A 21,160-nucleotide genomic window follows, 5' to 3' on the forward strand; every position below is an offset into this window, starting at 1 on the left:
ATAACGTCAGATAGTCACACATATTTTACTTAGAAAACAGCTAGCGCTGCTAGTAGCAGACATACACAGTGAACAAATCAAATATTTGTATAACTAAAACATAATTGTTATATTTATGGTATCATGTTGTAGACCCTCGTCTCTACGACCACATTATATGTTCATTAATTAAATATTGTGGACAGGACAACATTATAAAAACATGAACGTTATGTAGCAAGTCTAGTATTTCAGTTCAGGCTTGGCAATGCCAGACCAATTCAGGAGTAGTTACGACAAGTTGTTTTAGTAGCTAGCTAACGACTGAAAGTAGCCAACCCTTGGGACGTATCCCCAATTCTGACGTCCATCCTAACCATTTTAAACGTGAACTACGTCCCAATGATACCGAATAACACAGACCGTCATGCGTGCATAATGTGTTTCCGGGTATGTTGCAGGTGATTACCGGGTTTTAAACAGTCGAGAGTAAGTTTTCGATATTTTATACTGTTTTGAACATATTTTCTGCCGTTTTGTATTTGAACTTCGTCATTTCATCACAATGATGTATTTCATACCAAGCGGTGCAAATGGTGGGAGGATGTTAGTTCTGTTCACTGTAGTCTCGTAACCAACGTCACCATAACCAAATAGCTAGCTAACGTGACAACTGCTAATGGCTATCTGTTCTTCCGCTAGCATTGATTCTAATAGCTAACTAACCCAAATAGCTATTTTTGCTCTATTTGTCTGCGGTATCTTGGTAGTTGTTTAGGATTTGATATGTGACCTGTATTTGCATTAGTTTTGTCTTCTCTGGCTTTGCATAACGTTATGGTGGTCGTGAAGGGTTGTTAGCTTGTTTGCTAACTAACGTTACGTTAGTAACTGCGATGCAACCAAGACTTTTGACACTTCATTGTGCAGCTCAATGTCAAAGCTCTCTTGGTTGCATCGAAAATAACTAACTAGCTACTATGTTAGTAACCTAGCTAGCAACCAAAATTAGTGAAGTATTTTTTTAAATTTAACTACGGTAGCATAACTAACTAGGCTGTATAATAATGCTACTATCACTTATTATATCGTTCTCTTCCAAATAATATCTGAACGCCGTCACTTAAAATAATCCCAACAGACAGAGAGGAGCATTAACGTTAACTAACTACTATATAAATTCATTGATTGACGTTGGCTGATTGTAGCTAGTAAATTACCACATGTGAATTACCATATTATAGCCAGCCAGCTGACTGTCAAGCCAGCTAGCTACCTAGATGATTTAACTTGACAAAATATAACGTTAGCTATAATATGATTAACTCACTGTCTCTGACAATTAGCAGACTGACAGTCAAGCATCGTCATCGTTCACGTCAGTGGCTCGACTCGGTTGAAACCTCTTGTCCAGCTCAGCATGGTGTATTGGTGATGGCATTACTATCTGGGTGCATTGATTCAGGATTTACCCATGTGAAACACTGTTAAAAGTCTGTGTAAAGCTAATGATGATGATAATGTAATCTATTTAAACTTAATCTCATTACCAGGTCCTATACATCAATTGGAAGACATAACGGTTTTGGAAAGCCCTGCTGAAGTGAAGTTTTTGCTTGAATTACTCTCACTCATCTGTATTGTTATGTAAAGTATTGGAAGTGTGAACCTAAGAGTGTACTTTAGAAGTCATTGTTCAAGAAAACATTTTTGAGAACCTTAAGTCCCTATGGCTTCATGAGCCCCAGAAATTAGTTAAGTACTGCTGAATAACCGAATTTCAGGGAGTGGGCCAGGGACTCAAGACATGGAGGTCGACGGAGAGGTACTCAAACCTACAAATGATGCACTTCTAGAACGGGAGGAGAGGATTGAGGTCGGGGACAATGGGATGGAGAGGACCTCTGAGGTCCTATCACCACTGGAGGTCCTGGCTCCCTCGGACAGTCTTGACATTCAGGATCATGCCACCTCAGGTCCTGCGATGACAGACCATGGCCATACAGAGAAGATCCCAGGGGGAGTTGCTTTAGAGCCCCCTATAGACTGGTTTGAACCCCTGGAGGATGACAATTATGAAGATGACACACAGGGCTTGGACATGGGCCTTGCTATGGGGGAGCGTCACATGAATAGCAGAGGGGATGCTGAAGAGGAGAGTGTTGCAGGGAGCGAAAGGAGCGGAAGCGTGGCAGGCAGTGAGAGGAACGTCAAGAACAACAACAACCTGTATGTTGAGTGATATGTGACACTTGATTTGACTAGCATTGACTGCTGTTCTAGTAATGTTATTATAGGGTAATAGTGACATACTCAAAACATTTTACAAAACACATTTACTTGAAGAACAGTGCAGATGCCAAGTTTGGTAACAGAATGACGGCACAAACAGCACAAACCGTCATTCTGTTACCAAACTTAATCTGTACTGTTCTTCAAGTAAATGTGACTTTAAAATGTTCCGTGGAAATTGTTAAAAGTAGTCCTTGTGTAGTTGTAGGGTTTGTTTAGCTTTGCAATCATTGGGTTTTTGTTTCACATATACTACCGTTCAAAAGTTTGGTCACTTAGAAATGTCCTTGTTTTTGAAAGAAAAGTAAAAATGTCCATTAAAATAACCTCAAATTGATCATAAATACAGTGTAGACATTGTTAATGTTGTAAATGACTTGTAGCTGGAAACGGCAGATTTTAAAAAAATGGAATATCTACATAGGCGTACAGAGGCCCATTATCAGCAACTTTCACTCCTGTGTTCCAATGGCACGTTGTGTTAGCTAATCTATGTTTATAATTTTAAAAGGCTAATTGATCATTAGAAAACCCATTTGCAATTGTGTTAGCACAGCTAAAAACTGTTGTGCTGATTTTAAAGAAGCAATAAAACTGGCCTTCTTTAGACTAGTTGAGTATCTAGAGCATCGGCACTTGTGGGTTCGATTACAGGCTCAAAATGTCCGGAAACAAAGAACCTTCTTCTAAAACTCGTCAGTCTATTCTTGTTCTGAGAAATGAAGGCTATTCCATGTGAGAAATTGCCAAGAAACTGAAGATCTCGTACAACGCTGTGTACTACTCCCTTCACAGAACAGCGCAAACTGGTTCTAACCAGAATTGAAAGAGGAGTGGGAGCCCCTGGTGCACAACTGAGCAAGAGAACAAGTACATTAGATTGTCTAGTTTGAGAAACAGATGCCTCACAAGTCCTCAACTGGCAGCTTCATTAAACAGTACCCACAAACATCAGTCTCAACATCAACAGTGAAGAGGCAATTCTGCAATGCTGGCCTTTACATTTTTTTTTATTTTACCTTTACTTAACTAGGCAAGTCAGTTAAGAACAGATTCTTATTTTCAATGACGGCCTAGGAACTGTGGGTTAACTGCCTTGTTCAGGGGTAGAACGACAGATTTGTACCTTGTCAGCTCAGGGATTTGATCTTGCAACCTTTCGGATACTGGCCCGATGCTCTAACCACTAGGCTACGCTGCACAGAGTTCCTCTGTACAGTGTCTGTGTTCTTTTGCCCATCTTAATCTTTTCTTTTCTTTGGCCAGTCTGAGATATGCATTCTTCTTTGCAACTCTGTGAAAGGAGTAGTACACAACGTTGTACGAGATCTTCAGTTTCTTGGAAATTTCTCGCATGGAATAGCCTTCATTTCTCAGAACAAGAATAGGCTGACTGACGGGTTTCAGAAGAAAGTTATTTGTTTCTGGCCATTTTGAGCCTGTAATCGAACCCACAAATGCTGATGCTCCAGATTCTCAACTAGTCTAAAGATGGCCAGTTTTATTGCTTCTTTAATCAGAACAGCAGTTTTCAGCTGTGCTAACATTATTGCAAAATGGTTTTCTATTGATCAATTAGCCTTTTAAAATGAATTAGCTAACACATCATGCCATTGGAACACAGGAGTGATGGTTGCAGATAATGGGCATATGTAGATATTCTATGAAAAAAATCTGCAGTTTCCAGCTACAATAGTCATTTACAACATTAACAATGTCTACACTGTATTTCTGATCAATTTGATGTTATTTTAAAGGACAAAAAAATGTGCTTTAATTTCAAAAACAAGGATATTTCGAAATGACCCCAAACTTTTGAACAGTGGTGTACATTTTAAAGTGAAAAATCAGAATCTCAGTCACTCTGTTACCGTTGCCCTATAACATGTCCGGATTTCACAGGCCCAGACTAAATCAATACAGAAGTTGGATCATTTACTCTCCAACATAGAAGTAGCCTAAATTTTAAAGGATTTTGCTGTGTGTGTGAAATAGGCCCCAAATGTTATTACTTGTAGCAAATATGTAGCCAGTCAAACTATACAAAAAGTAGCCAGTTGATGTGCTTTCCAGTTATATTTTATTCTCTTATGATGACAATACTATGACATTTAGTTTTTATTTTATGCCAGGTTTTCTGTTTATAGGCGGAAGAAAAGAGTGAAAACTGAAGAGGGCTGGGAGGACTGGCCGGCACTTGGAGAGGGGTGGAAGCGCAAGGCGGTTGTTCGTCGCTCAGGTTCTAGTGTTGGCCAGAGTGACGTTTATTACATGAGGTAAAAACATTCTGGCAAAACTCTAAATTTTTAGACCAATGGCCAGTTTATATTTTTAACCACTGATATTGTCTTATGACGTAAGGTTCATTGTTATTTACTAAGGCTCACTTACTGTACCTATTGTGTGAATATACCACACAAAAATGTGGTAGAAACAATTAACCTAATAATACAGGCTCACTGCACATGCATTTTGTTATGTCAGTATTATATGCTTTTAGGTGACTTTAAACTATTGATGCCACTAATGGGTCACACTATCTTTCTTCCCTTCTCTGTTCCCCGAAGCCCGAGTAATGAGCGTGTGAGAAGTAGGGTTGAGCTTTCCAAAGTCCTGGCAGATACTCTGGACATGACAATGTTTGATTACAAAGCAGGGGTGTTCAGGGGTGCTGGACAACCCAAGACACTGCGCCTGAGAAAGGTTATAAAAGAAAAAGGCTCCCAGTATTTACACTTGAAATGCTAACTTATCTTTACCTTCACTAATTTCAATTTATTTTCTAACAACTTCCATCTCGTCTCTTCCAACCCATGGTCTGTTAGAACATACAGAAGGATCATTCTACCTCAGTGGACTGTGGCTTTTCCTCAGAGTCCAGCTCCATGGGCACGCCAAGCAGAGAGCCCCACCTCCAACATATCACTCCCCCAAGACCAAACACCTCTCTCACACAGATAAGTTCAGCCTCTGTTGCTCATGATGTGGAAGGTATGAAGCACAGTGCAACTAAACTGCCCTGGAGCCCTGTGTCAGCGCTTTCAGTCTCCATCAATGGGAAGGCTGGTTCAGAGCCCTCCTTTTGGTGAGTCAAATGCTCCTATATTATCTCGTAATTTTATCGCTGAGAATTGAACATTTTCAATCTATCTACATGTGATCTAAAATGTAATGTACATAATCCCTGAAAGTAATTATTTATCATGAGAGGACGATAAACAGTAACTAGTTATGCTGCATACTCACCTTTCTGGTAATTAAAAAAAAAAAAAATTGCTGAGGTGTAATCACTTTTGAAGGTTGAAGTACAAATAAGATTCAAATATGAAATATTTTATGACTTATTTCCTATTCAACAAAACTATGAAAAAGGCTTGAAATTACCTTTATGCTTTCTAAATATGGTATAATCAAATTATAAAACCACTAACTATAATATTTCACCTTCCTTATAACTGTAAATACATATTTGTATGTTTAGTGTTAGAGAAAATGTCCATATTTTCTGAAGGGCTCTCTTGATCAAAACTTCAGCCCCCACCGCTGTGAATGTCACAAAGAGCTCTAGCTTGGCTTCCCAAACTCGTTAGGAACTCACCTTTCACCTCATATTATTAATGTCCATCTATGACAGTGGTCACAAACCTATCCTTAGTCAAGATCACTTTCGCATTCGAAAAGCGAGCTGAGATCTACCACTCAGATCATTTAAGTCATATTTAAAAAATATTTATATATATATATCCTAAAAAGAACAGTTGTGTAGGGATGAGGTTTGTGCAGTAGACCTAATCTATTATCACAGCATATTGGCTATATTCCAGGCCTACCAATGTTGTTATATTCCTCAATATTTAAATAGACACAATGATATTAATTATTAAAACTCAGGGCTATCGATACACTTGACTACTTGTACATTGCATTGCGAGTGGAAGTAGGGAGATGCACATTTTGTAATAGATTTTTATAACTGACATTGCGGAATAAAAACTTAAACATGAACTCACTCTGTGCTGTATTCTTTGACAGTCTCTCAGTGGTCATGGTTTTAAAAGTTATTAAATCTTACGTAGGCTAGTATCAAACTTGGTGCCAGAGTTGTGGAAGCTCTGTAGGCATGGTGATTTGAGCTATCCGATTGGCCAGTGCAGTAGGCGCACTCAATTTAGCCAGAGATCTCCCGGTCCACTGATTAGGCAGAGTTTGTCTTTTCAGACAAATTTTAATGGTTCAAAATAGGAACACTTTGCTTACCTGGTGCGCAGGGCTTCTGAATCAAGTGCACCTTCTGCCAACAGCGCAACACGATAAAGAAATAAGTGCGCAAGCTTTTATCGTTGACTTTTCTGCAGAGATGTTTGTTGATCAACTAGGAATGCCTTGAAGATCAACCAGTGACAAAGTTTTCTGTTTAAAATCGATTAATCATTTTAGATTAATGGCTATAAATCGATCTATGAATGTTCTATATCGATGAACCACTCTCCTGCTGCGTTATGATGTAAGGATTGCAGGCATGTGCCTTGTCAGTGGCTGTGATAGACAGTCGGAAGAGCGAATGAAATGGTAGGAGGGACATCCCAGCTGCAAGTGGTTTCAGATTTCACATCCTACTTCACACAGGCTAAAACCATATACAATTGTTTCTGTGGTAACCAGGGCTATCGCTCAATGCAAGCCATTTCGATCTACGCGGTCTACAGAATTATAAAAAATGTATGTCTGTTGGAACCGGTACCAGAACCAAGCAGGTCCCTTATACAGGGGACTTTACATCTAAGAGGTTTTTTAAAAGTTTAACACGTTCCTAATACGTAATCATGGTTTAGGCTATATGTCAGCTTGGAAAAAAAAAAAAATACAGTTCCTTTGCGAAAGTATTCGGCCCCCTTGAACTTTGCGACCTTTTGCCACATTTCAGGCTTCAAACATAAAGATATAAAACTGTATTTTTTTTGTGAAGAATCAACAACAAGTGGGACACAATCATGAAGTGGAACGACATTTATTGGATATTTCAAACTTTTTTAACAAATCAAAAACTGAAAAATTGGGCGTGCAAAATTATTCAGCCCCTTTACTTTCAGTGTAGCAAACTCTCTCCAGAAGTTCAGTGAGGATCTCTTAATGATCCAATGTTGACCTAAATGACTAATGATGATAAATACAATCCATCTGTGTGTAATCAAGTCTCTGTATAAATGCACCTGCACTGTGATAGTCTCAGAGGTCCATCAAAAGCGCAGAGAGCATCATGAAGAACAAGGAACACACCAGGCAGGTCCGAGATACTGTTGTGAAGAAGTTTAAAGCCGGATTTGGATACAACAAGATTTCCCAAGCTGTAAACATCCCAAGGAGCACTGTGCAAGCGATAATATTGAAATGGAAGGAGTATCAGACCACTGCAAATCTACCAAGACCTGGCCGTCCCTCTAAACTTTCAGCTCATACAAGGAGAAGACTGATCAGAGATGCAGCCAAGAGGCCCATGATCACTCTGGATGAACTGCAGAGATCTACAGCTGAGGTGGGAGACTCTGTCCGTAGGACAACAATCAGTCGTATATTGCACAAATCTGGCCTTTATGGAAGAGTGGCAAGAAGAAAGCCATTTCTTAAAAATATCCATAAAAAGTGTTGTTTAAAGTTTGCCAAAAGCCGCCTGGGAGACACACCAAACATGTGGAAGAAGGTGCTCTGGTCAGATGAAACCAAAATTGAACTTTTTGGCAACAATGCAAAACATTATGTGTGGTGTAAAAGCAACACAGCTGAACACACCATCCCCACTGTCAAACATGGTGGTGGCAGCATCATGGTTTGGGCCTGCTTTTCTTCAGCAGGGACAGGGAAGATGGTTAAAATTGATGGGAAGATGGATGGAGCCAAATACAGGACCATTCTGGAAGAAAACCTGATGGAGTCTGCAAAAGACCTGAGACTGGGACGGAGATTTGTCTTCCAACAAGACAATGATCCAAAACATAAAGCAAAATCTACAATGGAATGGTTCAAAAATAAACATATCCAGGTGTTAGAATGGCCAAGTCAAAGTCCAGACCTGAATCCAATCGAGAATCTGTGGAAAGAACTGAAAACTGCTGTTCACAAATGCTCTCCATCCAACCTCACTGAGCTCGAGCTGTTTTGCAAGGAGGAATGGGAAAAAATTTCAGTCTCTCGATGTGCAAAACTGATAGACATACCCCAAGCGACTTACAGCTGTAATCGCAGCAAAATGTGTCGCTACAAAGTATTAACTTAAGGGGGCTGAATAATTTTGCACACCCAATTTTTCAGTTTTTGATTTGTTAAAAAAGTTTGAAATATCCAATAATTGTCGTTCCACTTCATGATTGTGTCCCACTTGTTGTTGATTCTTCACAAAAAAATACAGTTTTATATCTTTATGTTTGAAGCCTGAAATGTGGCAAAAGGTCGCAAAGTTCAAGGGGGCCGAATACTTTCGCAAGGCACTGTATATATACAGCTTTTGTACGTAAAATAAGCAAAGAATACATGGGAGTGATTGTGATATTACGCCCTTTGAACCTTAGGTAACTTGCTTCAATACTCTTTATTTCAGCGTCTGTACCATTTGTGATAATTCATACACAGGCTTTGAGTATGAAAGACAGATGAAGAATCCCTGTTGCCCCAAATGCAGGGGTATGTCATCTTATTTCATGTCAATCTGATGAAAGGAAAGCCATTACACAAAATCCTTTTTAAGAGGAACAGAATTGACATATTTTAAGACATTGTAAATGTGCCTTTTTTTTCCTTTTTTTTTTACTGTTTATGAAGGTTCCATTTGAGATTGTGTTAACAGTATCTCTCATTTCTTTAGGCAAGAATCCAGTTTATCAAAGATTCAGGAAGGTAAACAAGTGTTCCTCAACTAATTACTCCCTTAAGTTCTCTGTTTTTAACACGTTTCATGCTCCTTATAGTTTGTGTTTTGTACTTTTTCCCTTTACTTAATTCATTTTTACATAGTTAAACGATGATTAATCAACATGGGTCTGAATGGAGGGGAATACTCTACATTTTCTTATCTTTTATAGTGGATTCCTTGTGGTAACTGTAAGGCTTGCCTTACCACAGAGGATTGTGGGAGCTGTGCTAACTGCAAAAAAGCGCTGAACCCTGACTCCAGAAAACCTGTCAGCTGTCGGAAACGCAAATGTTTATGTCCGATCCGCAAGGTACAGACTCGGATCACATTTTGTATTTTATTTGTCACGTGCCGAAAACAACCGGTGTAGACTTTACCCTGAAATGCTTGCTTATGAGTCTTTCCCAACGAAGCAGAGTTTTTAAAAAATAAGAAAAATAGTAACACGTGGAGTAAAATGCACAAGAACTAAGCCATTATACAGGAGTATCAGTACGAGATCAATGTGTGGAGGTATTGTAGGTAGCTATGTATACTGAACAAAAATATTAATTAGACATATAACAATTACAAAGATTTGACTGATTAACAGTTCATATAAGGAAATCAGTCAATTGAAATAAAGTAATTAGGCCCTAGTCTATGGATTTCACGACTGGAAATACAGATACCTTTTAAAAAAATGGTAGGCACGTGGATCAGAAATCCAGTCAGTATCTGGTGTAACTTCCATTTGCCTCATGCCACGCGACACCTCCTTTGCATAGAGTTGATCAGGCTGTTCATTGTGGAATGTTGTCCCACTCCTCTTCAGAAGCTGTGCGAAGTTGCTGGACAAGAGCGGGAACTGGAACACGCTGTCGTACACGTCGATCCAGAGTATCCCAAATACGCCCAAAGAGTGACATGTCTGGTGAGTATGCAGGCCATGGAAGAACTGGGACATTTTCAGCATCCAGGAATTGTGTACATATCCTTGCGACATGGGGCCATTCATAATCATGCTGAAACATGAGGGTATAGCGGCAGAGTAATGACACAACTATGGGCCTCAGGATCTCGTCACATTGTTTCTGTGCGTTCAAATTGCCATCGATAAAATGAAATTGTGTTCGTTGTCCGTAGCTTATGCTTGCCCGTGCCATAACCCCACTGTCACCATGGGACACTCTGTTCACAACGTTGACATCCGCAAACCGCTCGTCCACATGACGCCATACATGTGGTCTGCGGTTGTGAGGCCGGTTAGACGTACTGCCAAATTCTCTAAAACGTTGGAGGCGGCTTATGGTAGAGAAATGAACATTCAATTCTCTGGCAACAGCTCTGCTGGACATTCCTGCAGTCTGCATGCAAATTGCACGCTCCTTCAACTTCAGACTTCTGTGACATTGTGCTGTGACAAAACTGCACATTTTAGTGGCCTTTTATTGTCCCCAGCACAGGTTGCACTTGTGTAATAGTATGCTGTTTAATCTTGAAATGCCACACCTGTCAGGTAGATGGATTATCTTGGCGAAGGAGAAATGCTCATTAACAGGGATGTAACCAAATTTGTTCACTGAATTTAAGAGAAGCTTTTTGTGCGTGTGGAACATTTCTGGGACCCACATTTTAATTGTTGGACATCAAAGACTATAAAAATACCAGTAAATCAGCACTAAGTGATTTTAATTTTGGAAATCTGTTCCAAAGTATTCCCACCATAATAGAGATACACAGTACCAGTCAAAAGTTTGAACACACCTACTCATTCAAGGGTTTTTCTTTATTTTTACTATTTTATACATTGTCAAATTATAGTGAAGACATCAAAATGATGAAATAACGCATATGGAATTATAGTAACCAAAATAGTGTTAAACAAATCTTAATATATTTTAGATTATTCAAAGAAGCCACCCTTTGCCTTGATGAAAGCTTTGCACACTCTTGGCATTCCCTCAACCAGCTTCACCTGGAATGTTTTTCCAACAGTCTTGAAGGAGTTTGCGCATATGCTGAGCACTTGTTGGCTGCTTTTCCTTCACTTTGTGGTCCAACTCATCCCAAACCATCTCAATTGGGTTGAGGTCGGGTGATTGTGGAGGCCGGGTCATCTGATGCAGCACACCATTACTGTCCTTGGTCAAATAGCCCTTATATAACCTGGAGGTGTGTTTTGGGTATTGTCCTGTTGAAAAACAAATGATAGTCCCACTATTTGACCAAGGAGAGTTGGAGTGCTGTATCAGATGACCTGGCCTACAGAGTACCAGTTATATAAAAATCCTGTGATTGTGCATCGTCAGTGCAAGATTGTATCAATGCAGATAGTCCAGGTATCCATTCTTAATGAGCTATTTAGTGGTCTTATTGCTTGGGGTAGAATCTGTCTCGGAGCTTGTTGGTCCGAGAGACGACTCTCCGGTACCGTTTGCTGGACGGTAGCAGAGTCAACAGTCTATGGTTTGGGTGGCTGGAGTCTTTGGCAATTTTTCGTTCCTTCTTCTGACACCGCCTGATATAGAGGTCCTCGGTGCCAGGGAACTCGGCCCCTGTGATGTGCAGAGGGTGGGCCGGACATCCCAGTTGTTCTTCTCAGGGGTGCAGTTGTAACTTTTTGAGGATCCAAGGGCCAGTGCCAAATCTTTTCAGCCTCCTGAGTGGGAAGAGGTGCTGTCGTGACCTATACATGACCGTGTGTGGATGGGGGGGTGCTCTCGCCTCTTTCTCCTGTAGTCCACGATCAGTTCTTTGGTCTTACTGATGTTGAGATGCTTGTTGTCCTGCCACCACAGGAGTCTTTGACCTCCTCCCTGTAGGCTGACTCATTGCTGTCTGTGATCAGGTCTAGCACTCTCGTGTTGTCAGCAAACTTGATGGTGTTGGAGTCGTGTGTGGCCACACAGTTGTGGATTAAAAGGGAGTACAGGAGAGGACTAAGCACACACCTCTGAGATGCCACCTTGTCTAAGGTCAGTGTGGTGGAGTTTTAGTTGCCTACCCTCACCACCTGGGTACGGCCCATCAGGAAGTCCAGGATCCAGATGCATCTCTCTGATAGGAGACTCTTGAACGAACCTCCTACATCTTATTCTCGAGTGACTGGACATTTCACAATAGAATGGAGGGGAGTGCCGGTCGATCTTTCTCTTCGTCTCAGTCTCGCCAAGATACCGGCCTGTCTGTCATGCCTACGCCTGCTGTGTTTTAGTAGCCCATTTAAACAAAGGAATAGTGTCCTGTATGAACAAGGGAACAGCTGAATGAATGAAGAAATAAGTGATCCTATTTTGATTGTTTTTATTTGTTTTGTATTTTAGCACAAACCCGAAGGTCCCCAAAAGTTGGATCCCCATCCCATGACGAATTTCAAGGTAATTGACTAGAATCCTATTACCAAGTGTATTCTACTGTGTCTTTCAAAGTAAATAACAAATCTGAATGCATGTAAATTAAAAATGATGAAGGCTATTGAGTATCTATTCCGCTTACTCAATTTAAGGGCAGCATTTCCCACATGTCCACATGTGAACATTGGCAGTTTATTTGTAATGTTCTCTTCACGTCTCCATGAAAAGCACCCATAACTGAATATAAATATATTTTTTCGGCAGATTGACAGCGGAGAATTGCAGGTAACAATACCCAGCCATCTCTAATAATACTCCTCCAATCCTGACCTCATTGTTAATTGAATATGCAATGGAAACAATGAATGTAATTGAATAAAGACCCAAGGAGACAGCAGAACAGATCTTACTCATTATCCCCACAGAACTCCACTCCTCAATACAGTGACCCCGAAGATTTCTCTGTGAATGTCGATATAGATGATGACGATGAAGAGTTTGATGGTGATGATGCTGACTATGAGGTAAGCTCTGCTTCAAGAAATACGTCCTACCCCACTTCTATCTAGGAGTTCCCTCTGCTGGCCAATTACCCCCCCCCCCCCAAATATAAAAACCATGCTCTCCCTAGGGAGGTCTCCATCTGAAGTTGGTCACAGTTTGGGCTAACAAGCTCCTTTATCTGTCCACTGAATATCTAGACAGTGACATGTATTAGTTCAAATATATATATTTTTCTTAATATCAGTATTTTTTTCTCATTCTGTCTTTCAGGCTTGGATAAGGAAACGTAAGCGACGCTCCTGTGGGAAGTGTGAAGCTTGTAATAGTAGGATGGACTGTGGGACTTGTGATTTCTGCATAGACAAACCCAAGTTTGGAGGCAGCAATAAGAAGAGACAGAAGTGCCGTCTGCGGCAGTGCCAGAAACAGGCCATGGTAAGGGTTGATTACTCACATATGATGACTTGTCAATCATATCAGCATTTGAGGGTGACACAATTTTTGGCAAACCCTTTTGAATTAGTCCTTGTAATTAAGCAATGGCCATACTCATTGTTATGCCATGAATGGACTCCTAACAATGTTTTCAATGGTGCTCTTATGTGTATGTATGTGTTTGACAGAGACACTTGTTGCCCTTTCAGTTGGGTCAGACTGATTTTGGGTCCGAAGAGGGTTGGGTGCAGCTTGGCAGGCCTAGACCTCACTTTACATACAGTCGCAAGACCATCCCAAAGAAAAGTAAAACACCGCAGCGGGAAGTGGACCTGGATTTCACTGATGATATAGACGAGCCTCTGCAGGAAGATGATGATCACTCCATGGAAACGGTGAGTTCTGCTATGTGGAGATAGCCTTTCCCTATTTTTTTGTGTTAAAAAATGTTTTATTGTTGTCCCTTGTCATCGTCACATTATTGTAATTGTCTTGAGTACAGGATTCCATGCAAATACTGATATACACTACATGACCAAAAGTATGTGGACACCTGCTCGTCGAACATTTCATTCCAAAATCATGGGCATTAATATGGAGTTGGTCCCCTCCCTTTACTGCTCTTCTGGGAAGACTTTCCACGAGAACATGTTGGAACATTGCTGCAGGGACTTAATTCCATTCAGCCACAAACGCATTAGTGAGGTCGGGCACTGATGTTGGGCGATTAGGTCTGGCTCGCAATCGGCATTCCAATTCATCCTGAAGGTGTTCGATGGAGTTGACGTCAGGGCCCTGTGCGGGCCAGTCAAGTTCTTCCACACCGATCTCGACAGTCCATTTCTGTATGGACCTCACTTTGTGCACAGGGGCATTGTCATGTTGAAACAGGAAAGGGCCTTCCCCAAACTCTTGCCACAAAGTTGGAAGCACAGAATTGTCTAAAATGTCATTGTATGCTGTGTGGTTAAGATTTCCCTTCATTGGAACTAAGGAGCCTAGCCCGTACCATGAAAAACAACCCCAGACCATTATTCCTCCACCAAACTTTACAGTTGGCACTATGCATTGGGGCAGGTAGCATTCTCCTGGCATCCGCCAAACTCAGATTCGTCTGTCGGACTGCCAGATTGTGAAGCGTGATTCATCACTCCAGAAAACGCGTTTCCACTGCTCCAGAGTCCAATGGCGGTGAGCTTGGCATTGTGCATGGTGATCTTAGGCTTGTGTGCGTGCGGCTGTGTGTGGTTGCTCGGCCATGGAAACCCATTTCGTTAAGCTCCCGATTTTTAACAGTTCTTGTGCTGACGTTGCTTCCAGAGGGAGTTTGGAACTCTGTAGAGTGTTGCAGCCGAGGACAGACAATTTTTATGCCATACGTGCTTCATGGTCCCATTCTGTGAGCTTGTGTGGCCTACCACTTCGCGGATGAGCCGTTGTTGCTCCTAGACGTTTCCACTTCACATTAACAGCACTTACAGTTGACTGGAGCAGCTCTAGCAGGGCAGAAATTTTACGAACTGACTTGTTGGAAAGGTGGCATCCTATAACGGTGCCACTTTGGCTCTCACTAAGCTCTTCAGTAAGCCATTCTACTGACAATGTTTGTCTATGGAGAGTGCATGGCTGTGTGGTCAATTTTTTTATTTATTTTTACGCCTGTCAGCAACAGGTGTGGATAAATTAGCTGAATCCACTAATTTGGAAGTGTGTCCACATACGTTTGTGTATATTTATATAGTGTACATTAAACTGAATTATACCAACGTTTTTAAAATCATGTGCTCCCACTTTCTTCTCACTGTCTTATGTCTGTTATTGTCGTAGGCACATTGGCGCCCTATGCTTCCCAGCAGTAGCATACCCCAGGATGAAAACTTCAGAAACCAGCTACCGACAGTCCAGGTTAGTATCAAATTGGAGTTAAGCTTTTGTTTAGGTTTACTTTTATGGCATTCACCTTATGGTGAAAAATGATTTTTTACTTAGTATTCCAATACACAATCATTTCAACAGATTTCTCATATTTTACAGGTGCATAAAGAGACTATGGAAATTGTCAAAAAGAATGCGCTTATGGAGCGTGTCCCACATATCCTCAACCATTTAAGTTCTCCAGCAGTGAGTCACCCTTCTCTTTACCTTATTGCATGCTTAAGATAATTTCAATGTTTTACACTGCAGTATAATAAAATCACAATCCAGGAGAGGTAAGCTCTAGTAATTGTTTGACCTATGGCTAGTGTGCTCTTCAGTGTTTCACTTTTAACTTCTTATACTGGATTATGGTGTATTTCTCTTTCTTATTGCCCAGTATTGCACACTGTTCAAACCGGCGGATCCCCCAGTGCAATATGGTGAAACCCCAGGTGAGAATACGTCCTTGGCAACCCCGGATGGACAGAGTGGAATGAATGGAGGAAGGCTAAGTGTGGAGAAGCATGTAGAAACGCCATCTGGAGAGCCTGAAGTAGAGGAGGTCACACCTATGGTAAGTGACCACTTCCTGCTTTGGTGCATAGGTATACTTTACAGCATTGTAACCAATATTTAAGGCTAATAATGACCTTTTTCGTTTGACTACAGGAAGTTCTGTGTTAGAGTTATTATGCTTGGATTTAAAATGTTAAGATATTCTATTAGAAATACATGTGCAAGTAAATCTCCAACTGGAGTAAGAGTGGAGTGGAATTCATTCCAACTGCATTCTGTTACTCCTATTATGTTCTCTGTAGATCACTCAGATCTTCAGTTTGGCTGACAGTGCAGGAACAAGTGGGATCGACCAGGACCATGAGCTGCTAAAGCTACTGGAGTCCCTGCGCAGCTCTGCACTCCCCACACTCTGGTTTGCCATAATGGTGGAGGGCCCGATTCTACAGCTACTGCAGTGCTCCAAGCTCTCCCACATGGTGGACACAACTGTCCAGATTGACCTAGGCTTCTGCTATCAGATCTGTGTACAGGGCCAACAGCTGCTCCTCACCCACCCGCTGTATGAAGCTCACCCATCTGGCCTGACCTCTGTGCCCCAGGTAGTGAACCTGCTGCTAGATCTGGAGAAGTACAACGTGTGCCAGGGGGTCCCGACCAAGGAGCAGCCATTCAGCCAGGCTCCAATCATCATTGAGCGGGCATCGACCTGTGACTTTCTGGTACTTAAAGAAACAGAGCACTGTCCGAAGTGTAAGGCCTTATCCTGTAGCTATTAAGTACATTTGATGCCGCAGGGTCACTTAGCAGGAGAAAACTAACAAATGGCCACTACACACAGCATCACACCTCTGCCCTCACATCTCAAGTCTTTGCTGGGGATGGACAACCAGGACTGGTTTACACACTTACCACTGGACTTTGCAATGAAATGTAAGAACATTTGAAACGGGATGTTTTATTGCCCTTTTCGTAAGTATATCTTACAAATAAATGTACAAATCATTATGGTTTTAAAGCCTGCTTTTTTTTTCAATAGCTTTTCAGGTTGATTGAGGCACTACTAGTACAGAATACAGATATAGCTTTCAGCCGCTCTCTGACACCCAATGTGAGCCGTGTGTCCTGTTTATTTTTCTCTTGTTTAGTTCTCAATGTGGAAGGTCACAGTGCATCCACATTTCCTCATGTAGATAGATAATAAGTGGTTTATCTTGGTAACGTAAGCAACCTTCAGACAAGTTATTGATCATAAGCACATGAACATTGTTCGATTAGATCATTGATTTATAAATTAATCAATATGTGAAACCAATGTCCCACATGAAGAACTAAATGGATGGGATTATTACATTCTGTCAACCGTTGGCTGATCCAATCCAATGTTGTTTTGAGAGCAGGGGTTCCAGAAACTCTTCTAGAGGGTGAGACAGTGATAATCCTTATAAGCGTCATCTTCCCATTGCCACTGTTAATCATCATCTGAAGAGAACCACAGCCAAACGGCTTGCTTGATTTGAATTACACCGTCGGTAGCATGTTATATCTTTCACTGCTCATGGAGATTCTGTTAAGTATCTACAGTGATGTTGCTCTAATCAGACACATCTGAAAAATACAGATGTGCTCAAATTGAAGCATTAGTACTTAGTTCTCTGCAAAACTGTTTTCTAAAACATTTATTTTACATTAAATTTATCTGCATTTGAAAAAAGTGAACACTGAAATTATTCTGTCATGACCTGTGAATTCTATTCCTATGGCTCTGGTCCTTCTTTTTACAGTCTATGCTTTGGTCAGTGTGTTGTTCTTTCTACTTTAGACCGTTATTCCATATAGTTTCTTTATAAGGTTTGGTATCATGGAGAAATATGCGTTTGTAAAATGAGCAAATTCTGCTGATTTTTAATAAAGCCTATTTTTCCAAAGTAAGTGGTGGTTTACGATGTAAATATGGGAAGTATTTTATGCAAACAAATGGCTCTGATTCATTAAATTAATTTATATTGTATAAAAGGCAAGCACATTTTTTTCAAAAAAAAAAAAAAAAAAAAAAAAAAAAAATGAGGGTACAACAGGAGGCAGTGAATGACCATACTGAAAGAAAACCTACCTCGGTCTTCTAGCTATTTGGTTATTTTATAAGGCTGAAGCGCGTTACTAATTTACATATTAGGTGTGACCATGGCAAACAGTAATGCAGGACGACACGAGCGCCTTGGACATGTATTCTTGCAAAACGAAGGTATTTATGTAATTCTAAAACATGAGTTAAATTGTAATTATGTGTGACATGAAGCATGCTATTAAAAACATTCTATATCTTATCCAAGTAGGGACAACATTTCCCGTGAAGACAGTTTCACGTTTGTTTGAGATGCGCAGCGCAAGGCATCGACGCAAGGGAGGATGGGGGTTGTATACGCGCGAGAAAAGGGCAGTTGATGAATTTCAATTGGAATATGGAGCCACATTGGATACGCAGAAGAACAATATCTGGAAATTATAGCGAATGGGCCATTGCTAGGCTACATTGTAACATTTTAGTCAAAGAACATAATCGCGAGGCTTTGATCGGGCTGTCTCCCGTGGCTTTACAACATTGAACAGCACCATGGAGACCTCCGCACACATCAGTCATATTCTCAAGGATGGGATTCTATAGGCTCTATTAACTCTTCGTTATAACATTATAGGGACGTGTACATCACGGAAACTATATTGTAGCCACAATCCATGAGTATATGGCACGTCTTCGTTAATTTGCGATTTCAAATCTTCATCAATGGTTTCCTTTTCAGGCAAGTAACCTTCAGCAATATAATTTTGTATGATTACTTTACAGCCAAAAGGTGCATTCAAAGTCTGTCCTGGCGCAATTAAGAAATAGCGTAGGCTATTGCTGTTTTAGCCTATTTAACCGGGTTTAATTGAATGGTGGTGATGGCCATGTCTCTCGCTGTTAGAATTTAAAAAATTAATCAGTAATATATATATTTTTTAATTATACTATTTGTCAACCTCACTACTGACAGGGTAATGTATTTCCCACAGCGTTCTAATCCTGTCTCACATGAAAAACCAAAACATCTGCCTATTTGGGGTTGTGATTACTACTGGTTGTAGCATACCATACATTTTGACATTTCATCATGACACATTGATGAATTCCCATATCGTGTTGGACACTACATTGCCAGGAGATTTCAAGATTTTATTCTGAATACTGCAAGATTGTATGTTTGTAGGATTTTCTGACATATTTGTATAATCTCCCCGAGCTGTTGCTGCATACATGCATGGATGATATGGAACATATACATACAGTATATATGTTCCATACAGTATGTATACATACAGTACACAGGGCCCATCAATAGTTAATGCAGTTACAACGTAGAATTTTTACTGCTTGTTTTCCAAAGCAATTATTTTGTAATCTGTCCCTTTCAGTGTCTAAAACTGTCCTACAGATTGAACTTTTAAGATGGTTACTTTGTTTATTATTTCAGCTTTAACAGTGGAGTTATTAGAGATGAGCTCTGTAAGGTGCATGTTCCCACACACATTTAACCAGTGCTGGTATTAACACTATTATGAACACATTCTTGAACAAGGATATCTAGAGCTGCCAGGATCTGAGGGACTTGTTCAAATCTGCCCTGGACAGTGCCTCAGGGTAATTCACTGCTGTTGCTTTGGTCTGTTTGAGAAACACTGCTGTTCTCAGAAAGGGATTTTCTACGTTGTTGCCAATGCAGTGTTACATTTTTGGTACTGATCACTTTAGAAGTGATCTTTTTTGCATGGTCTTTGAGTTCATTATGCATGACAATTAGAGGATGTTACAGAACGTAAAGTAAACCATTGTCAGGAAATCAGTGGATGGCAGACAGTAAACCTTTTGAGTGCTTGTCTATAGGGGTATGGTTTGTGCACACTATTTTCTTGAAGCCCAAGTTAACTAGAGCCAGTCATTAATTTGATCAACTAGCTTGATGTTCCATGAAAGTACTTATAAGCTGCCGGGCATAAGGATATACTTAAGGATCTCCTTGGGTCACAGCCAAACTGACCGTCTCAGTTGGATAGGTGAAAGTGCACAGTGGTATACCTTGTATCATACACATTGTGATGTGTCAATATTTTTTTTGAACCAATATCAAGCGCTAGCGATTACGAGGACATTTTTCACTTCAAGGACCTCTTTGTATTATTTTTTAACTGTGCGTTGTTGAAGGGCTCGTAAGCAAGCATTTCACTGTAAAGTCTATACCTGAAGTATTTGGTGCATGTGACAACATTTGATTTGAAATACATAGAGATCCCTTCATGTATTATGGATCATGGGAAAACAGTATATTAATTATCTCCCTGGACATGGGAACATGGTCCATACTCTTCTACTTTGAACCTACCAGATATCTAGTAGGGGGAGGAATCACTGGATTGCTTTCTCCTATACAGTTGTTTCAGATCGAGATAGGGGAGCGAGCCATCAAGGGCAGAGGGAAGGGTTTCAAAATGGGAACACTGGGCTTGCCATAGGATTAGCCCCCATGTGCTAAACTGCCCTGGGCTGTGCTGATAAGCATGTTAAGATCAGTAGTTCAGGGAGGTACAAAGAGTGAGAAGAGATCATATTGGAACGTCACCTGACCCTCCAACCCTCCATAAACCCTCCACAGGGTCCAGTTGGTGGCTGGCTGGCTGTTCAGGTTTAGCTTGTTGAATGAGGCAGACAGACCGTAATACATCCTGAGGACTGTATTTCCTAACAAAATGGCTTCCCTCCTTCTGCCGACTAAAAACACGACTTTTAGTGCACCAATTTGCTCTTTTTGACTTCATGTCTTTTGTGATCTTCATTCTTTAGATTAGGAAATAATTATATTGTAGTGATACAGGGAGAACAGCTAGAGCCAGAACAAGCATATGCCTACTTTCTCTTGGAGCCCCTTGACTCACCTATCTCGGGCAAAACCAACATTGGACATTTTGAGGGGTAAGCAAATTAAAATGACTATAGAATTAACTAAATGGAAAAATTATTTTTGGCCAAAATGCATATGCTAAGATATGTATTTAAAACTCATTTTCAATTGAAGTTCCTTCCCAGTTGTGGACATTTCCTCAGTTGTCTTGTTAACTTTCTATCCCCCACCCCTTATGTTATGGTAATGGTTTAGTCTCCCTAACTGTCCTCCGGGAATAGTGCATACATTACTACACTATTATTATCAGAATTAAGTTAGGTGAAGAAAGTAACATGAATAAA

General features: G+C 40.6%; 2 protein-coding genes across 10 annotated transcripts in view; both read left to right on the forward strand.

Annotated features, from left to right (window-relative positions):
* Window positions 1-314: 314 nt before the first annotated feature.
* On the forward strand, window positions 315-17,816 carry mbd1b (methyl-CpG binding domain protein 1b). 5 transcript variants are annotated; one of them, XM_021569753.2, is made up of 18 exons: window positions 315-468; window positions 1,533-2,208; window positions 4,404-4,547; window positions 4,839-4,974; window positions 5,097-5,356; window positions 8,864-8,946; window positions 9,128-9,159; window positions 9,345-9,485; window positions 9,990-10,088; window positions 12,481-12,534; window positions 12,775-12,795; window positions 12,936-13,034; window positions 13,285-13,449; window positions 13,638-13,844; window positions 15,277-15,354; window positions 15,484-15,570; window positions 15,764-15,940; window positions 16,185-17,816. In XM_021569753.2, exons 2-18 carry the CDS (start codon window positions 1,787-1,789, stop codon window positions 16,659-16,661), a joined length of 2,682 nt encoding a protein of 893 aa, XP_021425428.1. In that variant the 5' UTR covers window positions 315-468; window positions 1,533-1,786; the 3' UTR covers window positions 16,662-17,816. The 5 variants fall into 5 exon arrangements, with proteins under 5 accessions (XP_021425428.1, XP_021425431.1, XP_021425429.1 ...); XM_021569756.2 differs by having other exon boundaries at window positions 13,659-13,844; XM_021569754.2 differs by having other exon boundaries at window positions 9,993-10,088.
* Window positions 17,817-17,973: 157 nt separating this feature from the next.
* Window positions 17,974-21,160, forward strand: part of ccdc120 (coiled-coil domain containing 120) — a 29,262-nt gene continuing 26,075 nt past the window's right edge. For 2 of the 5 annotated variants that reach the window (XM_036950668.1, XM_036950670.1), the window contains exon 1: window positions 17,974-18,127. The gene's annotated coding sequence lies outside the window, so the exon portion shown is untranslated. Of the gene's footprint in view, window positions 18,128-19,674; window positions 20,888-21,160 lie in introns of those variants that run through there. The other 3 variants (XM_036950667.1, XM_036950672.1, XM_036950673.1) reach the window with 2 other exon arrangements.

Source organism: Oncorhynchus mykiss, chromosome 17, assembly GCF_013265735.2.
Source record: "Oncorhynchus mykiss isolate Arlee chromosome 17, USDA_OmykA_1.1, whole genome shotgun sequence".
NCBI classification, from domain to species: Eukaryota; Metazoa; Chordata; class Actinopteri; order Salmoniformes; family Salmonidae; genus Oncorhynchus; species Oncorhynchus mykiss.